This window comes from Chroicocephalus ridibundus, chromosome 8, assembly GCF_963924245.1.
Source record: "Chroicocephalus ridibundus chromosome 8, bChrRid1.1, whole genome shotgun sequence".
NCBI lineage: Eukaryota > Metazoa > Chordata > Aves > Charadriiformes > Laridae > Chroicocephalus > Chroicocephalus ridibundus.
The window spans coordinates 20991928-21009504 of NC_086291.1; the positions used below are offsets into that span (position 1 = coordinate 20991928).

At 37.3% G+C, this 17577-nt stretch overlaps 1 protein-coding gene across 3 annotated transcripts in view; it reads right to left on the reverse strand.

Annotated features, from left to right (window-relative positions):
• Positions 1 to 17577, reverse strand: part of DPYD (dihydropyrimidine dehydrogenase) — a 365350-nt gene that overhangs the window by 341314 nt on the left and 6459 nt on the right. The window contains exons 1-4 of one of the 3 annotated variants that reach the window (XM_063344206.1): positions 17178 to 17233; positions 13329 to 13427; positions 2388 to 2488; positions 1609 to 1719 (exon numbers count right to left, since the gene is read on the reverse strand). In XM_063344206.1, coding sequence (XP_063200276.1) covers positions 1609 to 1719; positions 2388 to 2488; positions 13329 to 13404 — 288 coding nt within the window. In that variant the 5' untranslated portion in view covers positions 13405 to 13427; positions 17178 to 17233. Of the gene's footprint in view, positions 1 to 1608; positions 1720 to 2387; positions 2489 to 13328; positions 13428 to 17177; positions 17234 to 17577 lie in introns of those variants that run through there. The other 2 variants (XM_063344208.1, XM_063344207.1) reach the window with 2 other exon arrangements.

Sequence of the window (17577 nt, forward strand, 5' to 3'; positions counted from 1 at the left end):
GAAGATGTATATGTGTATGCTATAGTTTGAAGTTTAACTAATTAGGATAATTTACATTGGAACAGCTAATCAGGTTACTACACAGATACCTAGCTGCCCTGCTGCATGATACTAGAGCTTCCTAACAAACACTTTCTGAAAACAGAGGAGTTTACAGCCTAGTATTGATTTCAGGTCTCCTGAAAACATAACGATGTAAACTGCAGCTGCCCAGGAGCCGCTTGCTGAGCAGCTCAACTATCTGTGCAGCAAGAACAGGCAGTTGTGGGCAATAAGTGCATCAGACATCCCAAAATAACCACCCCTGTTCACAAACAGAAGCTTTACATGTGAGTTAGTTTCCAGTTATTATAACGTTATCTAAGGCAATAAATAAAATAAGAAAATAGGAATATTAGCTATAGGAAGAAAGAGATTCTTACCATCAATGCTATAAAACAGGAAACTATAGCAGAGTAGAGCTGAAATGCTAAGGATACCCTGCATCGCTCCTCCCAGCAAATATTTGGTGGTTACACCAGATTTCATGATTTTGAGAAATTGAGGAACTTTGTGGGGGTTTTGTTTTGGTTTGTGTTGTGTTGTTTAGGTTTTTTTTAAATAATAAATGATTATCAGCTATGAGACCTGAATTTTCCTACTTAGTGGGAGAAGATGTTTTGATAACACTATGAAAAGACACCGTAACATTGTACCCATAAGGGAAATAGTTTGCAGATGAAGAAGTAGTGCTCTACCTCTGAATGTAGAGGATTATCTAAAACAATCTGTAGGAAGACAGTAAAAACACTACAAACCTTCTAATCAGATGAGAGATCAAAGAGACAACAAAGTCTGATAGGATTAGTCAAATATCACACTGAGACTACGAATCTAAATACCTGGAGAGAAAATGATGATATCTCATTGCAGAAATACTGAAGATTATAAACAGTCAGTTTATAATGAAAAAATATTTATTCTAAAACCACCTATTTCCCAAAAAATACAAGGCACAAAATTTAAAATGCAGAGACATGTTTTAATCTAAGGTTTATGTATTTATATATAATGTATATGCATACGGTCATGTATATAAAGTACATATATGGGTAGCTCTATATATACATACATATATATACAAAACAGGTAGAGATGATGGGTTCCCCTATTTCTGTGCTGAAATAAAATTACCTTTAGAAGTCTCAAAAAGGATAGTGAAGTGCTGCTCTACCCAGTGTTACTCTTGGAAAACAGAAAGAAAAAGACCAAGTGGTACGGAAGAGGCAGCTGACGCTGGCTACCCAGGAGAGCGAGTGACTCTGTGGGGCTCAGGAGGTGGTGAGCCACTTCACACTCAAGACTGATCGGACTCCATAACAAAAGGGGAAAAAGTTGCAGCAAAGACTTATTAAATCACCAAAAAGGAAAATGAATAGCATGCTGTAGGTTCTGAAAAGTAAAGAGCTGATCACAAAGTAACTTTGTATCTACAGGAACAGAATACTAAGAGCCAAATTTGGGTAGTGAACAACAAAGGAAACTCAAATTTGAATTTCTCACACAACCGAGATTTCATCCTCAATGATTTATTGCATGTTCCCGATGCAATAATAAATGTGCACTTACTGAACAGCTTTTGTCAGAATTCCTCTTCCATTGCTTCTTGACTTGTTTTTTTGCTGCAGTTGAATGAAGAGTTGCATGTATCTGTTTTCGGGGATTTAGAGCCAGAATGTTCTGTAGAAAAAGAACAGAAACTATTAAAATATAGATAAAATTTTTTTAAAAGTTCAAAGCCTCTTAAATTATACCTCACACACTAATTTACAGTGCTATGCAAAAACAAAACACAATTACTCAACAACATAGCCCAACTTCATATGAATTTGTTTAGATTTGTATTGTCCACACCACTTAGATTTTGAGTATTTAAAGATATTTCTAGGACTACTAGAAAACAGAATTATATTTAGCGGCCATGACAATCATTTCCATTCCCGGACGTTTGTTATGCACAGCATATAGAAACACATAATTCTGCTTCATTATGTCATTCCAAGTAACACTTGTAAAGCAAAACAAGCAAAAATATTTTAAAGGATCTGGGTTATTTCTGGATGTTTCATCATTTCAGTATAAATTCCAGCTTCCCCTTCACAGGAATCTGCTTCTATGTCTAGTAAGCAGATGAGTTAGCTTCAATTCTCTTACAATGCAAGGACACAAACAAATGTTGGGCACATATCTGTACTTTTAAGTGACAGTGGTGGTCTGATAACACAGGCAGAATGAAGTTTGTAATATCTTTCATCATACTAGTGAAACTCGCAAAATTAAATCAGCTTTTTGGAACCCAAGCTCTTTTTCAAATCAGGCAAATGACAGGTTTCTGTATCAAAACTGACCTCATTTAATTCAAGGGTGAGTGTGAATAGCATGGGAGCAACAGATCCAGACTCAGGTCTGCGATGGAGAACCAAAACAGGCATATTGTTGGTCGTAACTCCTGGAATTGGTTTTGTAAGTTTTCCATTAAAAAAAAAAAAAATTACTTTATCACTATACTTCTTCACTGTAGTGAACAGGGTGTGCTTATTCTGTTACTATATGTCAAAGATGCATGAGAATGACGTACAAAACCAGAGACTGAATACGATGAGTATGATGGTGTTATGAATATTACATCAGGATGCTTCCTTATTTTAAAAATCTGCTTGAGTGGGTGATAATGATGAAAAAGTAATCTGTTGTATTAAGATTTTATTGTATTGATATTTATGGTGACTTTTTTTTTTAAATGCAAAGGGATCACTTTCTAGTCAACTATTTAACGCTTACTCTGGACTGATCAGTAATCCACTTTTCCCACAAAACAGAAGTCTCACCTACTTGAAAATTCTACCTGCAAACAACAACATAGCCCAATACAGTAACTCCCTATTTGCCTGAAGCATGAAGAGACAAAAAAGTGGGTTACAACATTCAAAAAGATACAGACTATTTAGCAGCCTATGTGCTGTTGACTTTCAGGAAGTTAGAGGGCATAATCAGATGTGCCTCTGCAATTCCAGCAGTAAAGACTCTGCTCCATTTCTGGGTGTTCCCCAGCTGAGTACCTCAGGCAAGATGTGGCAACCAAATGCATTCAGTGGTGGTTTATGCTAATTTATTTCATTCTTAATTAAAACAGAGCAGGGACATTCACATAAGGGATGTCACTTACAGCATCTCAGTTGCTACTTTAATTTCTCAAGATGATCAAACTCAACTGTCAGAGCACATCTGACTCATTGGTGATAGGCTGTTGAGTGCCCAAATCACCCAAACCGGGCAGTAGGTCCTGAATCACACATACGCTTTAGCAAAATTTTGCTTCCTCTCTTTTGTAATTGCTTAATGCAGTACTCTTGGCCATGAATATTATAATTATTTTAGCAAACTGAAATGAATTGCAAATTTCTAGTAATAAACTGTAACAGATGTACTCCACTGGGTACAGCACCAGTTGGTTTAAAACGTGGAACAAATGGTGGGGCAAGCCAAGGACGGAAGAATCCCCATATGTTTGCTCCTGTTGGAATTCTGCAGCGGGAGCATGGCTCCAAGCGCAACAGTTGCAGAAATCCAAAAGGACTACGTAGCGCAGCATGTCCCAGAATTATATCTGAAATAAAACCAGCACAGAACATACTAAATCACATATACAAAACAAAAATTGCTTATATTCCCACTACCTAAATAATATACTATCTGCCTAAATCTTGGATTGCTGACCAAGGTGGCTGTTCTAGTTAGAGGTCCCTGGTGTTTAAGAACCGCTCAGAAGTTAACTGCCTAAATGGGAAAGTAATGTAAATGCTTTTGGGTCTGTTAAACTGTCAGAAAGGAAAATTAGTGAGGGTGTTTTCTTCCTATTCATTTCAGTTCCCTGGTTGGTTTTCTGCAGCTTATGGCTAGTCAGACATTTAGTAAATTTAACAAATAAATTCAGGTAGGTCAGCCAGTAAGTGGAAAATTACTAAGAAGACAGTTCTAGAGGGAGTGCTGCAACTAACACTTAATGTATGCACCCAGCTAAATAAAAATTAACCACTGAAGATTGCAAGAAAGGAATCCTGAGACCCCCTATTTCCCAAACACACTGGCCATCTGACCAGGCAGAGGGCTCATCGGTGAGGAGAGTTATTTGGGCATCTGTGATGTTGCTTGTCCCAATCCCATGCTTACACTGCTACATAAATTCTCAATTCTTGCCAGATGAGCTGTTGTTTGATCTCTCCAGATGTTGAAAGGGCAAGACTCAAGAATGGGGGATGTGGATACATAATATATCACTTTTCAGACTACTATGAACTTTGGATTTCACGTTAAGATGCTATTTGTATAGTAATGGGGAAGCTATGAATTATATATTCAGTGTTGTGCATAAATGGCCACATTTATTTCATTAAAAATAAAGTAGGTATAAAACCATTATCGGTAATGGCTGCAAATCAGCATATAATGCTGCTATATTTTTGTAGAAATCTAGTAAGGTACTATGTTGATGGAGAAAGAAATAGGGCTATGAGTAAGTACATAGAAGTAAATTCAGTCCATGTTGAGTACACACTTGTGTCTCAGCCACGCAACAAGGATAGTAGAGTTAAGCTTGCAGCTTTGCAAAACATTGATGACTATGGACACCACCAAAGTATTATACTTTCTTTCATTATTTCCACAGATTAATTTGAAGACTTCACTTTGGGAAGAAAGCCAAGTTGTTTGTCTCTGCAGAACACAACTCAATATATTTCGCAGATGACACCCTCAAATATGACTACTTTAAGGAATTCCTTTAATAATAACCCATGACAATGATTTCTTTTACGACTTTTAAAAGACAAAGATTAAGCTAAAAGAATATTACAGAATGGTTTAATTCCCTAATACATTCTCTTCTAGAAGGGAATGTATTCATTATGACTAATATACATTGCTTTAGGTTGCAAGTATCCTAAAACGCTGTAAACTATCCATATGTAATGTACGTTGAGAATGACTAGCATGTACAAGTGATAGCTACAGTTTTTAAATTTTGAGAATTTAGTGATAAATGGTTATGTTGATCTGTGCCAACACAGTAACATAGCTTCTGAGAATAAACTTGCCATAAGCTATTCATTAGATGTTTATTGCTCAGCTTCTACTTTAAAGGCTATGATTAAGAAGTCTACACAAAAAAATACTAGCTCTAATCTTCACTATCATCTATTAATGAAGGGCTGTAAAAGTTTTAAAACATTATGTTATATTACAGTGAGTAATTTATCAAGAATTTGAATTAATATTACTCCAAAATAAGTGATTTCAAGGCAGCCATTTGGGATAGGACACATTCTGCAGCTGGGAGTCCTGTTTCTGATACCGCATTTTTGGGTCAATCAAGACAGGTTTGGCAAATGCTCTACAGTGATTCAACATAAATTTCTGGTATAGAAATTCCATTTCATTAAAAGCATCACGCCCATTTTATTCCCATCTCATAAAGCCACCCTTTTAACTGAAATCATAAGAAACTATTGCAATTAAATCTGATTTTTAACTAAGTGCATGATAGTAAAATAAATACAAAGTTATGGAAGCACTATGCTTATTTGGAACACACCATCATCTGGGGGCGGCGGGGGGAAGAAGGCCAAAGAGGGGATGATTTATAGAGGAAAAAAAAAGTACAATGTACATCATAGATGGGACTCCAGTAATTTCAAGGCAGTTGTCAAAAAGTCCTGCTAGTCTAGCATTATCTTTGTAAAATATATGGCATTATTGCAAATTTGGAAAGCTTTTCTTTAAAGCACTAAGCTTTGAAGTCTTCAGGTTTTTTCTCCCTCTTCCCTCCCTCCCTGCCCTTCCTTCCCCCCCCTCCCCCCTCAAAATAACAACCTTAGAAAGGTATCTTGGTTATGTGGACCTTATCTCTCATTCACAACAGGAAATCTGGTAAAAATACGATAGTTAAGATTACTCTGCTTCTGGAAGAACTCCTACTGAAACCAATGAGTTCCATCCAGAGTATTTAGTCTTCAGTAATCCTCATCTTTGTTATTAGTAATTAAAAGCAAGAATAAAGATCAGAAAAAACGTCTTCAGGCTCTGTCACAGGTTGCGGTATTAAAACTGCATGGGCTTCTTAATAAGACAAAGTAATAATTTGCTCTTTTCATGGATTCTGTCCAGCTGCTGAAAACACAACTGTTCACATGCAGACTATGGTTATGGGCACAAAATGCAGTCTCATGTGCTATTCACTTGGTTATAGCATACAGCACATTTACCTAGCTCGGCCCCTGCAATACACAAGTTATATTCCATTTTACTCCAGTTGCTTCAGAGAGCATCCTCAGCTAAACTCTTTTATACATATCAATTAAAATTCAGTAGTAGGCTAAGCATGCTAGGGAATGCATGTGGAGAGCAATTTAACCCACCCCACTCCATTAATCTACCCAATTTCCTTAAGAAGAGTTGTAATCTCCCTCACAGCAAGTAACATTAAATGTATTGCAAGATACATATGTTCACCAAGTGAACATAATGAGAACATATTTATTTTTTCTAAGAATAATGAGCGTACTAAACAATTAATTTTGAAGTTATGCAACTGCTAATTCACTGACAGAAACAAGTACCTGGGTTTTTATTTACTAGTATATCTGAACATGAAACTAATTTTATTTATTATTGTTAGTCAGTCAAAGACCAAAGAACTCAAGCTAGAAGTATTTGTTTTCGTAACGTTAGATAACCCAGAATAATGAGTATTGCTTAAAAATCACATCAGTCAAGAAAAAGATGACTGAGGCATGAACTCTTTCTATTAATATCTTATTTAAATTGTCTAGTTCACAATTTACTTCTCACATCTACTCTGCCTTTTGGAAAGCTACATGAAGCACTAACAGTTAGATGCAGTACTTCAAACACCCTGTAAAGTCCCAAACTATTACAAGTGAAAGTTTCATTACCAAATGGCCAAGAGCAACTTCTAGTCCTAGGAGAGTTTGTAACACTAGAACATAAATAACATTTCAAAAAATAAGTAGCCATGGTGTCATGTCTTCCAAAAGCTAACTCTATGTTATTTTTCATTATTGAAAGAATATGGGGAAACGTTGTGAATTTCTCCCACATGCTTACGCATGACAGAATATCTCATAAATTGACGCTTGTGTATTTCCTTACTGAAGATCTGAACTGATGAGAATCTTCACAAACAATTTATGTAACCTGGCTGAAAATACATCTTAGGAATTCATCCAAAAATTTCAAAAAGGAGAAAAAACTGTGCTTTCACAGTAGTTCAGGCACGGTTTAATTGTGAGGCAGCGAAAGCCAGAGAAAGCTAGATGAAATGTGAAATGACCACAGATGTCAGGGAAATAGTGTGGTCAGCCTTTGGAGAACCCTAGTCTAGAACCAGAAGGGATAGGTTCAGAATAGGACTCAGAAGGTAACTCCCCAAATAATTATTTTTGTATTACTGAGACAAATGGCTGCATGTGTGAGCAAAGTCACCAGCAATTTACATTATTATGATATCTTCAAACCAGAGTCCTCAAGGTCCAGAGAGCTGGAAGATGAGGCTCCACTTCTGTGGAGAGACAGCAGCCTGTGACTAGGAAACATGCGAGTAGAGCAGACTGGGACTGAGAAGCCAACAGGCTCAAGAGACTGGGGCCTGACCCTCAATCCTGGTGTGCATACGGGCAGGAAGCTCAAACACACCTGGGAAAACTTTTAATCAATTTTTAATCACAAGACTTATTTCTTCTCTGAGCCACGTGAGCTCAGAGTCTCAAAAAAGAGCAAGAACTCAAAGGCCAAAGGCTGATCTTGTGGTAAGCATATTCTAACTCCGCACTGACAGGTCACTGCCTTTATCACAGCACGTAAGTACTACAAAATCATAGAATGGTTTGGGTTGGAAGGGACCTTAAAGATCATCTAGATCCAACGCCCCTGCCATGGACAGGGACACCTCCCACTAGACCAGGATGCTCAACACCCCATCCAGCCTGGCCTTGAATACTTACAGGGATGGGGCAGCCACAGCTTCTGTCAGCAACCTGTTCCAGTGTCTCACCACCCTCATAGTGAAAAATTTCTCCCTAGTATCTCATCTAAATCTCCTCTCTTTCAGTTTAAAACCATTACCCGTCGTTCTATCACTACACTCCTTGATAAAGAGTCCCTCCCCATCTTTCCTGTAGGCTCCCTTTAAGTACTGGAAAGCCACTATAAGGTCTCCCTGGAGTGGACCCTTCTTTCTCTAGGCTGAACAAACCCAACCCTCTCAGCCTGTCTTCACATGAGAGGTGCTCCAGCCCTCTGGTCATCTTCATGGCCCTCCTCTGGACTCAAACCAGGAGGTCCATGTCCTTCTTATGTCAGGGGCTCCACAGCTGGATGCAGTACTCCAGGTCGTGTCTCACGAGAGCATAGAGAGGGGAGAATCACCTCCCACAACCTGCTGGCCACGCTTCTTTTGATGCAGCTCAGTCTTTATCTTCACACTTCCACCTAGCTTTAGACTTCCCTGTAAAACAGACTGTTTCTATATTAGAACAAACACCCTTCCGGCTTCTTGCATTCCTTACACAGCCTCTAATATTTAGTGAGAGTTAAGACTATTCTTTATCCTGTAATAATATCATAGCATACTGGTATCCTAGAGGTGTAGGCCTAGATCCATTACTAGATATTTAGGAAGGGGGATTTCCAAAACAGATTTACCACCACAGATTTCCCTGCAGTATGTAAATACTGTCTCTTAACAAAAGGAGCAGTTTTCTAAATCATTCCCACAAAAGCCAGGAAAGTCTTAATTATAAACATGTCTATATTAACAGAAGTGTGGTATGCCTCATGCATTTTTCTGTTATATAACCAAAGTTAATACATTACAGATTAACAGAGCAGCAAAATTGCACAACCCTAAACAAGGTTTACCTAATTTTGTTGACACATTAACTTTCAGATTAAGAGCTTGATTTCTCTACCTCAGCAATGCATTTAATCTAGGTATTATTGTAAATTCTAAAAGGTTTATTACAATAGAAAACAAAAAAGTGTTACTTGCTTCCCAACTATACCAACCACTATTTGCTATTGGAAGAGCTCTGGGTGGTAAATTACTCCACTGGAAACTCCGCATGCTACCTCCTTGACACAACTAATCTGCAGAAGCGCCTTGACCCTCACAGGGCAAAAATACTCACCCTCTGTGCTTAACTTTAAGTATCCTAGCAGCATCCCAGCATTCAGTGAATTATTCACATATTTAATGTAAGCACGTACACATTAAAAGCCACACAGTTTACAGCAGGCTCAAACTCCACATTACTATAAGACGAAGTTCTCAGATCTGAGGCTTCTCCAGGAACACCGTACTCCGCGATAAGATCACATTTTCACATTATAAACAGTACACTACATCAAAAGCTATTATGGCTAAGATGGCACATTCAGAGAAGGCATAGCTGAGTGCAGCTCTCATGGATTTATTCAAAGCCAAATTCATTATTACAAAAACATTTCATTGACTAAAATACTATTAAATTTACAGCCTTTAAAAACAGAAGGGTTTAAAATTTGGTGCAGCTATCCTTCTACACCTATATTTAACATTTTAATACATTTTCTCTCTAACTGGACAGTCTTTAATCATCCAACCAATTGGCCAAGTGCAAAAAAGCAGAGCAATTCACGTCACAGCCTTGATTCTTAGCTTCATGACAGCTGTTACTTCAAAAGTACGCACATGCACCATCTCCACAGTCTGTGAAACCCACTACATTCAAAGTTACCTTTTTTTGTCTTCTTAATAAAAATATCTTCCCTCTTTACAAATCAAAACTTAAAGCTTCAGAAAATATTTAGGTTTGCATCACAGGTATAACAGAAGTTTTTTTGCTTCATCACTGTAATATTTATCTATGCCTGGATCACTTGCGCATCAAATTGCTCTGTTACATGAGGAATACTAAATAACATTTGTAACTGCTCACTCATAACAAGAGTCATTTAATGAATATCTCACAGAAAAAAAGGATCATTATCATACACACACACTTACTTCTCACTTCTATTTTCTGCAAGAAGACAAACAGATTGAAAGAGAAAGCAAGCTCAGTTGCCTTTGAAAATAAACTTCGTGTCAAAACCAAAAATAGGCCATTGTATCCCCATAATTGAACCTCTCAATTGAAGCCTCAGTTGCAGGTGTTTGCTTAACCAAAACCCAAACTTGCATTAGAGACATGTCAGTTAATGAAAAGTGAATGCTCTACTGACTTTTGATCATAGGAGAGAAATTAGCATTAAAAGTTATTACTGCTTTAAGTTTAATCATTGGCAAAATCAGCAGAACTAATTTTAGCTGAGCAAAGCAATGTTCTGAAAACTTTATTAAAAGGTAATTTTCAAAGTCCAATAAATGAACCTGAAACGCAAGGAGAGTGACAATATATATCCAAAGATCTAGTACATTCAGTGCTTGAAACACATGAACAGTTGTATTTGTTCCAAGAACATGCCAACTATCTATCAGTACTGAGTTTCTAAATCTGTTGCAACATTAAGAAGCAACAAGTAAAATTACCTATGTGCAACTAATGTGCAAATGTCTACAAAAATTTCAGTAGTAACTGTTTAATACAATGGTAAAATACAAAACTGACAATGAAACTACTGATTTTCTGGTAACTTTATACATCAGAGCATCCTAATCAAAAAGGAAAAAAGAAACCAGCACATAGAAGGAAAATGGAAGTGTGAAGAATTTGTAATTATATACTACAAACAGTAAGGGTCTGATGTGTGACGTTACATACTAAAATATTATCAAATGTCTGATAATTGAAAAAAAATAACAGTCAATTTTCAAGCAAATTTAATAGCTCATGCAAGTAAGGCAAAAGGAAACTCTTGCCAATTTTTCCTTTTCCCTTTAACATGTCATTGTCGTCTTTTGCAGAAGCTCACAGTGATCCTATGTTGACATCTTTAAGGAAAGAAATGTGACATTCCAGAAATACATAGGGCATCATACGCATTACCGGCAACAATGCAACATGTATCGATAATGAGAAATACAAAGCAATTCCTTGGAGTTCTTCACTCTAATTCAACAATTTTGATTTTAAAATCTTATTGACATTAAATGCTGCTGAATGTGTGGGCTGGAGGCAGAGGTGATACTCTTAAAAAAACCAGGATAATCACATTAGGCTGCCCAATCTCAAAACATGCCAGCAAACATTTGGATTCTGATCTATCATACTTTGTCACATGCTTATACAGAAAATTTATTTTAAAAATACTTTATAAAGGGTGTTGTATGTAGTAGTATTATTTTCCAACTCTTGTACTAATTAAGACAAATTGCATTTCTTCTGTGAGACCTCTGAACAGGGAAGAGTTTTTATCATTTGTAAGGGTTTCTAAAAACATAGTTAAGTAGTTCTCCTATAAACATAGTGTAATGATTCTAAAGCCTCGGATTTCAGCTGCAGAAAGATTTAAGTATTGGAGTTTTGCAAAAATAAAATTCCTGTCTTGCTGACAAGCTCTCTTTCCTACACTAGAGGATACGAGACCACAAAGCTATCATCCAGTTAGGATGGAAATATTAACAAACATTTGTCTCAGATCAGCATCCCTTTGTGGTTTGGTATGAGCAGGAGCAAATACTGCAGAGCAGCAGGACCAGCTGTAACAGAAGTAACATTTAGTACACTAGAAATGATGCAAAGGAGAAGTGCCCAGGTAACTGTTCTTTAAGTGCTTTAGCTATCTTCCTGCTCTTCTCCACCTGAGAGCTTCAGAAATATGCCAGAAGAATCAACAGTTCAATGTGGATTTGGTCTTTACCTCCTTCAGCTTGACTTTAGGTTAGCTCTTCTTCTAGCTACTGTTTGCTCACTTTTCCTGAGAAAAGGCCTGCGTTCACAGACAGGTAAGTTTTGTAAGTAAGGCAGGTGACTAACTCCAGAAGCGGACGTTGCATGCCCAAGTCAGCTTCCCCTTACAGTGACTAAGGGAGAGATTCACAGCTGTCAGCATGCCAAGCAGGACACCCCAGTCAGGTGTGACAAAACACCGAACAGACAAGAGGTACGCAACCACACAACCACAACGGTTGTTCTCTCTCACCCTCCTGGACTTACAGACCAATCGGCAGCCTTTGCACAGGCATTCCTCTAGGATGATGGTTCTCAGCCTGAAACTCTACCCGAGTTTAAATGCTTACCTCTAACTCAAATGCATGAGTTTCCTAGCTTCCATTTGAAACAGAGGGGAAAAGGGGGAAGAGTCACAGAAAATTACAAGAGCAGCCACTTTTGCATTATAGTCTAATGGTTACTGGAGTCACCCTGGAAAGAGAAGACTCCCATCTCCACGTTCCTGCTTTCCACTGACCAGAATAGTAGGCAAACCTGGATGAAGTAGAGCTGATTAGGTGTTCAGCTAAGATGACAAGAGCAAATCAGTGAGCAAATAGGACAAGAACACTGCTCCAGCACTAAAAAAGTTTTGACCCAACTCTAAAGACAGCTTATATATTTTTCATTAAGGGCTCATTGATTAGGTGCATAGAGAACACTACAGTGGGAGTTAAAAATGAGCTACCTTTGGTTTTGTGATAAATACTTCTTGGGATTCCTAAATCAATGCATCTTAACTCCTTACCTGGTGCCAAGCTTTGGCAGCGTGCAAGCTTTACTTAAGAACAAATATTCTACAGTCTTCTGAAAACTATTTCTTATCATACGCTAACAAAGAGAAATTGGCCCTTCAGCAGTCAGTAGTGTTGGTTACCGCTGACATTTTACTCAGATTGTAGGTTTTTTGAGAAGAGATAATATTTTCTTTTTTTCTGTTCTGTGTTCATTTCATTTTTACATTTTATCACCAGCATTCTAGAACAGCTTCTGTTGTGGTTATCTTGTTTGATTTTTTTTTTCTTCCCAACTCTTTTGTCACTCTCTCACTTCCATCTGTTTTGAAGAGCTATGTATGAGCTTACTAAAATCTTTAAAATTTTGTGTTTTCAATTGGAACTGAAAAAAGAGCAATATCAAACACAGCTTTAAAATGGAAACGGAATAAGTCTGGGAACCACCTCTAATCTCCCGTCTCATGTTCCTGTCATTAGCACGCACACACACAAGCGTATGAGTGAATTTGCACAAGCTAACTTTGTCCCTCAGATTCTGAAGACTGCCGAGATTAACAGAGAGGGAGGTATACCTCTAACACTGATAAACAAATTTGTGAAGGTTGAAATCAGGTCTTGTACTCACCTGTAGCTATATTCCGAAATATTACACTACACATGATACTTTGCACACAGATCCTCAAACCAATTACTGGTAACATTCCTTGAGAGCTAGTACATAGACCTAAAATGACACACCAAGAAAGACAGTGGGCTTTAATTTCATCAGTACTAAATCAAAATCATATCTGGTACTGCTAAGGGTAAAAATGGCAATGAGTAAGTGATGGAATACTTCTTCAATACTGATTTAATTTACAATTAGAGTTTTTCTAAATGCGATAGCTACACCCTATCTCACATTTTAACCTTAACATGTGACATAATATGAAAACTGCTGACACAAATAATTGACTGGTTTATTATAAATAAGAATACTTAAAATTCTTTTTAAAATGCCTCATAAATCCACATTATGTCTACTTTATTGATTTCAGAAAAGTTTGTGTTATTTCCATAGCACTATTTCATGATCTGAGCACTTAAAAAAAATTACTTTTCTCAGTTTTAACTGTCACTGAAATATCCTTCATTTCAAAGATATCAAGAAATTATCACTATTCATTTTCAATACAAAGCCTCTTACATTTCAGCTGTCATTTTCAAAAAATCATACTGAAAATAGTGTTTCTAAGCAGAGTTCAGTTGCAGTGTAATAAGTAATAATTTCATCAATTAGCAGTATTCAGCATCCACTGAGAGTTCTCTCACTATTATTTTATTCATAGAGTCCTTTGTGGAAGTCGCATACTAAAAAGATCCATTTATCCTTCAAGGTTTTTCATAAATGTGTCATACATCTTAGAAAACAATTGGTTATTATTCTCGCTCAATCTAAATAACTATAATAACTTCCAGGTGTAAAACCTCTTTTTATACTTCCAATCTTCTTTACTCACATTATGGGTCTACATTTTTAATAACCTATTCTAACACTTCTACCTACTTTCACACATGCATTCTTGAGTTTTGCATGGATGCTAGACATGCCTGGATGGGAGGGTAGTCAGCTTATTGTTAAGAGCAGAATAGAATTGGGTTTCATATAATGCCCTTCACAATCAAGGCAAAAACAAGCCTTTTATAATGAGCTAGATGCTAGTATAGATGCTAACAGTGTAATGCCTGTTAAGAAAAATGCTGTGATTGTTAAATTCAGCAATAGCTTGCTCGCAGCATGTATTTTATTTTTCTTTCCCTCTAGATCCCTCCACTATTTATCAGCCAAATTCTTCTCACCCAGAAGGACACATCCTACCTTCTGTCCTTTCATCTCAAGATTGCAAAGGGCTCCCTTTGGAGCACAATATTACCATTCCTTAATCAACTAACAGAGATGTGACTGGGCAGTATTAGGACCTCTCTCAAAGCTGGTTAGAGAGCCCTGTGCAATGCATACGGCACAACCAAACTTCCCTGTCTTAGGAAACAGGAGGAAAAAGCCCCAATTTTAGTGATGCATCTCCTACACAGCAGCCTGCTTCCTTCTCTCCAAGCTGGTCAAACGTTTTGTTGACTGAGAAAACCCTGGCCAGGACAGTTCATTCCAACAGAAGTTTCAATTTAAATAAGGCCTCGCAGAACACAGCTAACAAAATCACAACAAAGAACCAAGGAAAGTGTGCAGTAATATATTAATAAATAAACTAGGTACCACAACAACCTATCTGAAAATGGCAGAGAGTTCATTCTCTGCAATAAATATAAACCTAATGACATTGCTCATATAACTTAAAAGAAGTGCATCATTAGGAAGATGAGATTAACTAACATCAAACTTTCAAAGCAGCTTTCCACTTTTCCACCTCATTTCTACATTCTCAAAGTGGTGTGCGCAGGTATATCTATTTTAAAAACTGCATACACTGGCAAGACATGTAAATTAGACAGTGTGGCTGCCTGGACACTTCTCTCTTTAATTACATATATAATTGTTCTTGAACCAGAAATTAAAATGTCGGAATGCACCATGATTGCCTTTAACTGATGACTACCATCCCACCTAAATGGAAATATTTAGATTCAACACCCAGATATTTTTTTTAATTAGCTCTCAAATGAAGTCACAGGCAAGCATGTCTGCCTTCTCCCATTTGCACTGCTGGTGTCAAGTTGAACGGGAAAGGCCAACCATTTCAATGAACTAAAACAAACGTAATTTTAAGGTCAAGTCACTTGTAACACTTCAGGCAGCAAATGTCATATTGAAAATAAAATTGAACCTTGGCTTGAGCAGAGATGAAAGGTTTGGCATTTCAAGGACTTTATTGTGTTTATCACTTTAAATTTACAAATAAAACACCAGCATCACATGTATTAATATTTATCATACTGATAAAGCTTTCTGAAATTATATGGTTAAATGGAAGCATTTTTAAAAAACAAAATACTTTTATAGGTGGGCTTATCCTAACTTTAAATGGTGAAGTCTCTGCAAGACCTAAAATCACTCAAAATTCCACATTTGCTTAGTGAAGCATCTCTGATCATGGTAAGAGACCAGACGTTTCATAAGAAGGTCTAAGTATTTTGACAGAGGGCAAAAGTGAAATTGCCCAACTCAGTCCACAGCATAAGAAAACAAGGATGTTGAAAAAGCAGGTTATTTCATTTGTTCTGAGACTACACATCAAAGGTATGGACATATTTCTCCTCATCCTCAGCCTGAGCAACATGACTAAGGTTGACATCCTATGGCTATCGGATGGAGTAAATCACCTCCCACCACTCACAATGTGTGCTAATACACTGACATCTGAGGAATTAAAACATCTCATGGCTTTGACTATGGTCTACCACTGTTTAATGTGGAACTCCATTTGCCCTAAGCTCTTCACAAATACACTTAGGGGTTTGACATAGACATGCTAGTTGTCCAGATAATGTATTTCCAAGGGGAATAAACCCCTCTTCTGTTGCAAGCCAGTTAGGGAAGGTTATGCTGTGATTTCTGAGCTGTCTCAGGGACAAAGCACAGATTAGAATTGCTTCATGATGAGATTCTTGCGTTATTCCTGCTTGCAAGGAAAACTGGATCCCTTTGGTGTAAATCTGGGCTGAGAACAGTAACTCTGCTACAACTTAACTGGGTAATAGCTTATGAATTGGATAATGTTAAGAAAAACTCCTATACATATCTTGATCTAAACAGTCCTCAAATGTACTTGCTTTGGCATTTCATCCTGACTGTGTCTTCTAACTTTTGTTGCTGCTGTTGGTTTTTTTTCTAATGGTATTTAAAGAAGCTTGCCCACTTGAATCCTACGTTCTTTGCCATCTGCAACAACAAAAAAAGATTTGTGTATTCCTTATAGTTGTAAGAGGCTATAAGCAGAAAAAAGGAATTTAAAGTTAAACTTAAGACTCAGTATGAATCACCTGTTATTTCATAAAAGAACACTCCTGGCTAATTTCAAGGCAAAATGTTCTTCTTATTTCTAATAAGCATTATTATAAGAAGAAAACCAGGGAATTTAGTTAATTTCCTCCACTTACTTCTTTACCTGCTTTCTTCCCCAGTCCCAATTTGACCTGAATATATCTAATTTTTTATATATATACATTTTGAATTATGGCATTGCGTTTGAACTGCATAGAGACCAAGACAACAAAATGCCCACTAAGATCTGTGTAGCCGATCTCTGTTGGCACATTTCACAAACTGATGCTCCACACATGTAAAGATGCCAGAGATTTATGCTGTGCTGATCTGCAAGAAGAATTCTGCCCGTGGTATACAAATGACAGCAAATGAAAATGAAAAGACTTTGAATAACATGCCCACACAAACACCACCCTCTGAGCTTCTGATAAGACATTTATGGCCAAAGGTTTCCTAATCCCAAATGTTTGATTTCTTTGCCAAATTACATACTTGCCGAAGTCTCATATAAAGGCACAAATCCTGCTCTTCTCAAAGGCGAAGGCACAGGGTAGGGAGCAGAGTGTGTAACACTGTACTGATGAAATAAAAAAAGGAATAGAAATCATATGCTAATAAGAGGAGGGAGGTTGCCAGGCAACCAGGGAGGGAGAGAAAGCTGGTTTTGATTTGAACTCTGTGCTGTCAAAGGGTTAGCGTAGCCAGAACAAACAGGACACATTCAATCCAGCTTGTCTGCAGCCACCAGGAATTTCAGCGTTTCTCAACATTTTAGGTAGAAGTGTGCTCCCAACTCAGTGCCAGCTATGTTTGTGTTCCCTGGGTCATTTTACTGCCGCGGGCAAAATGGCATAGGATAGGATGGACAGTAGATTTTTTAAAACGCATTCGT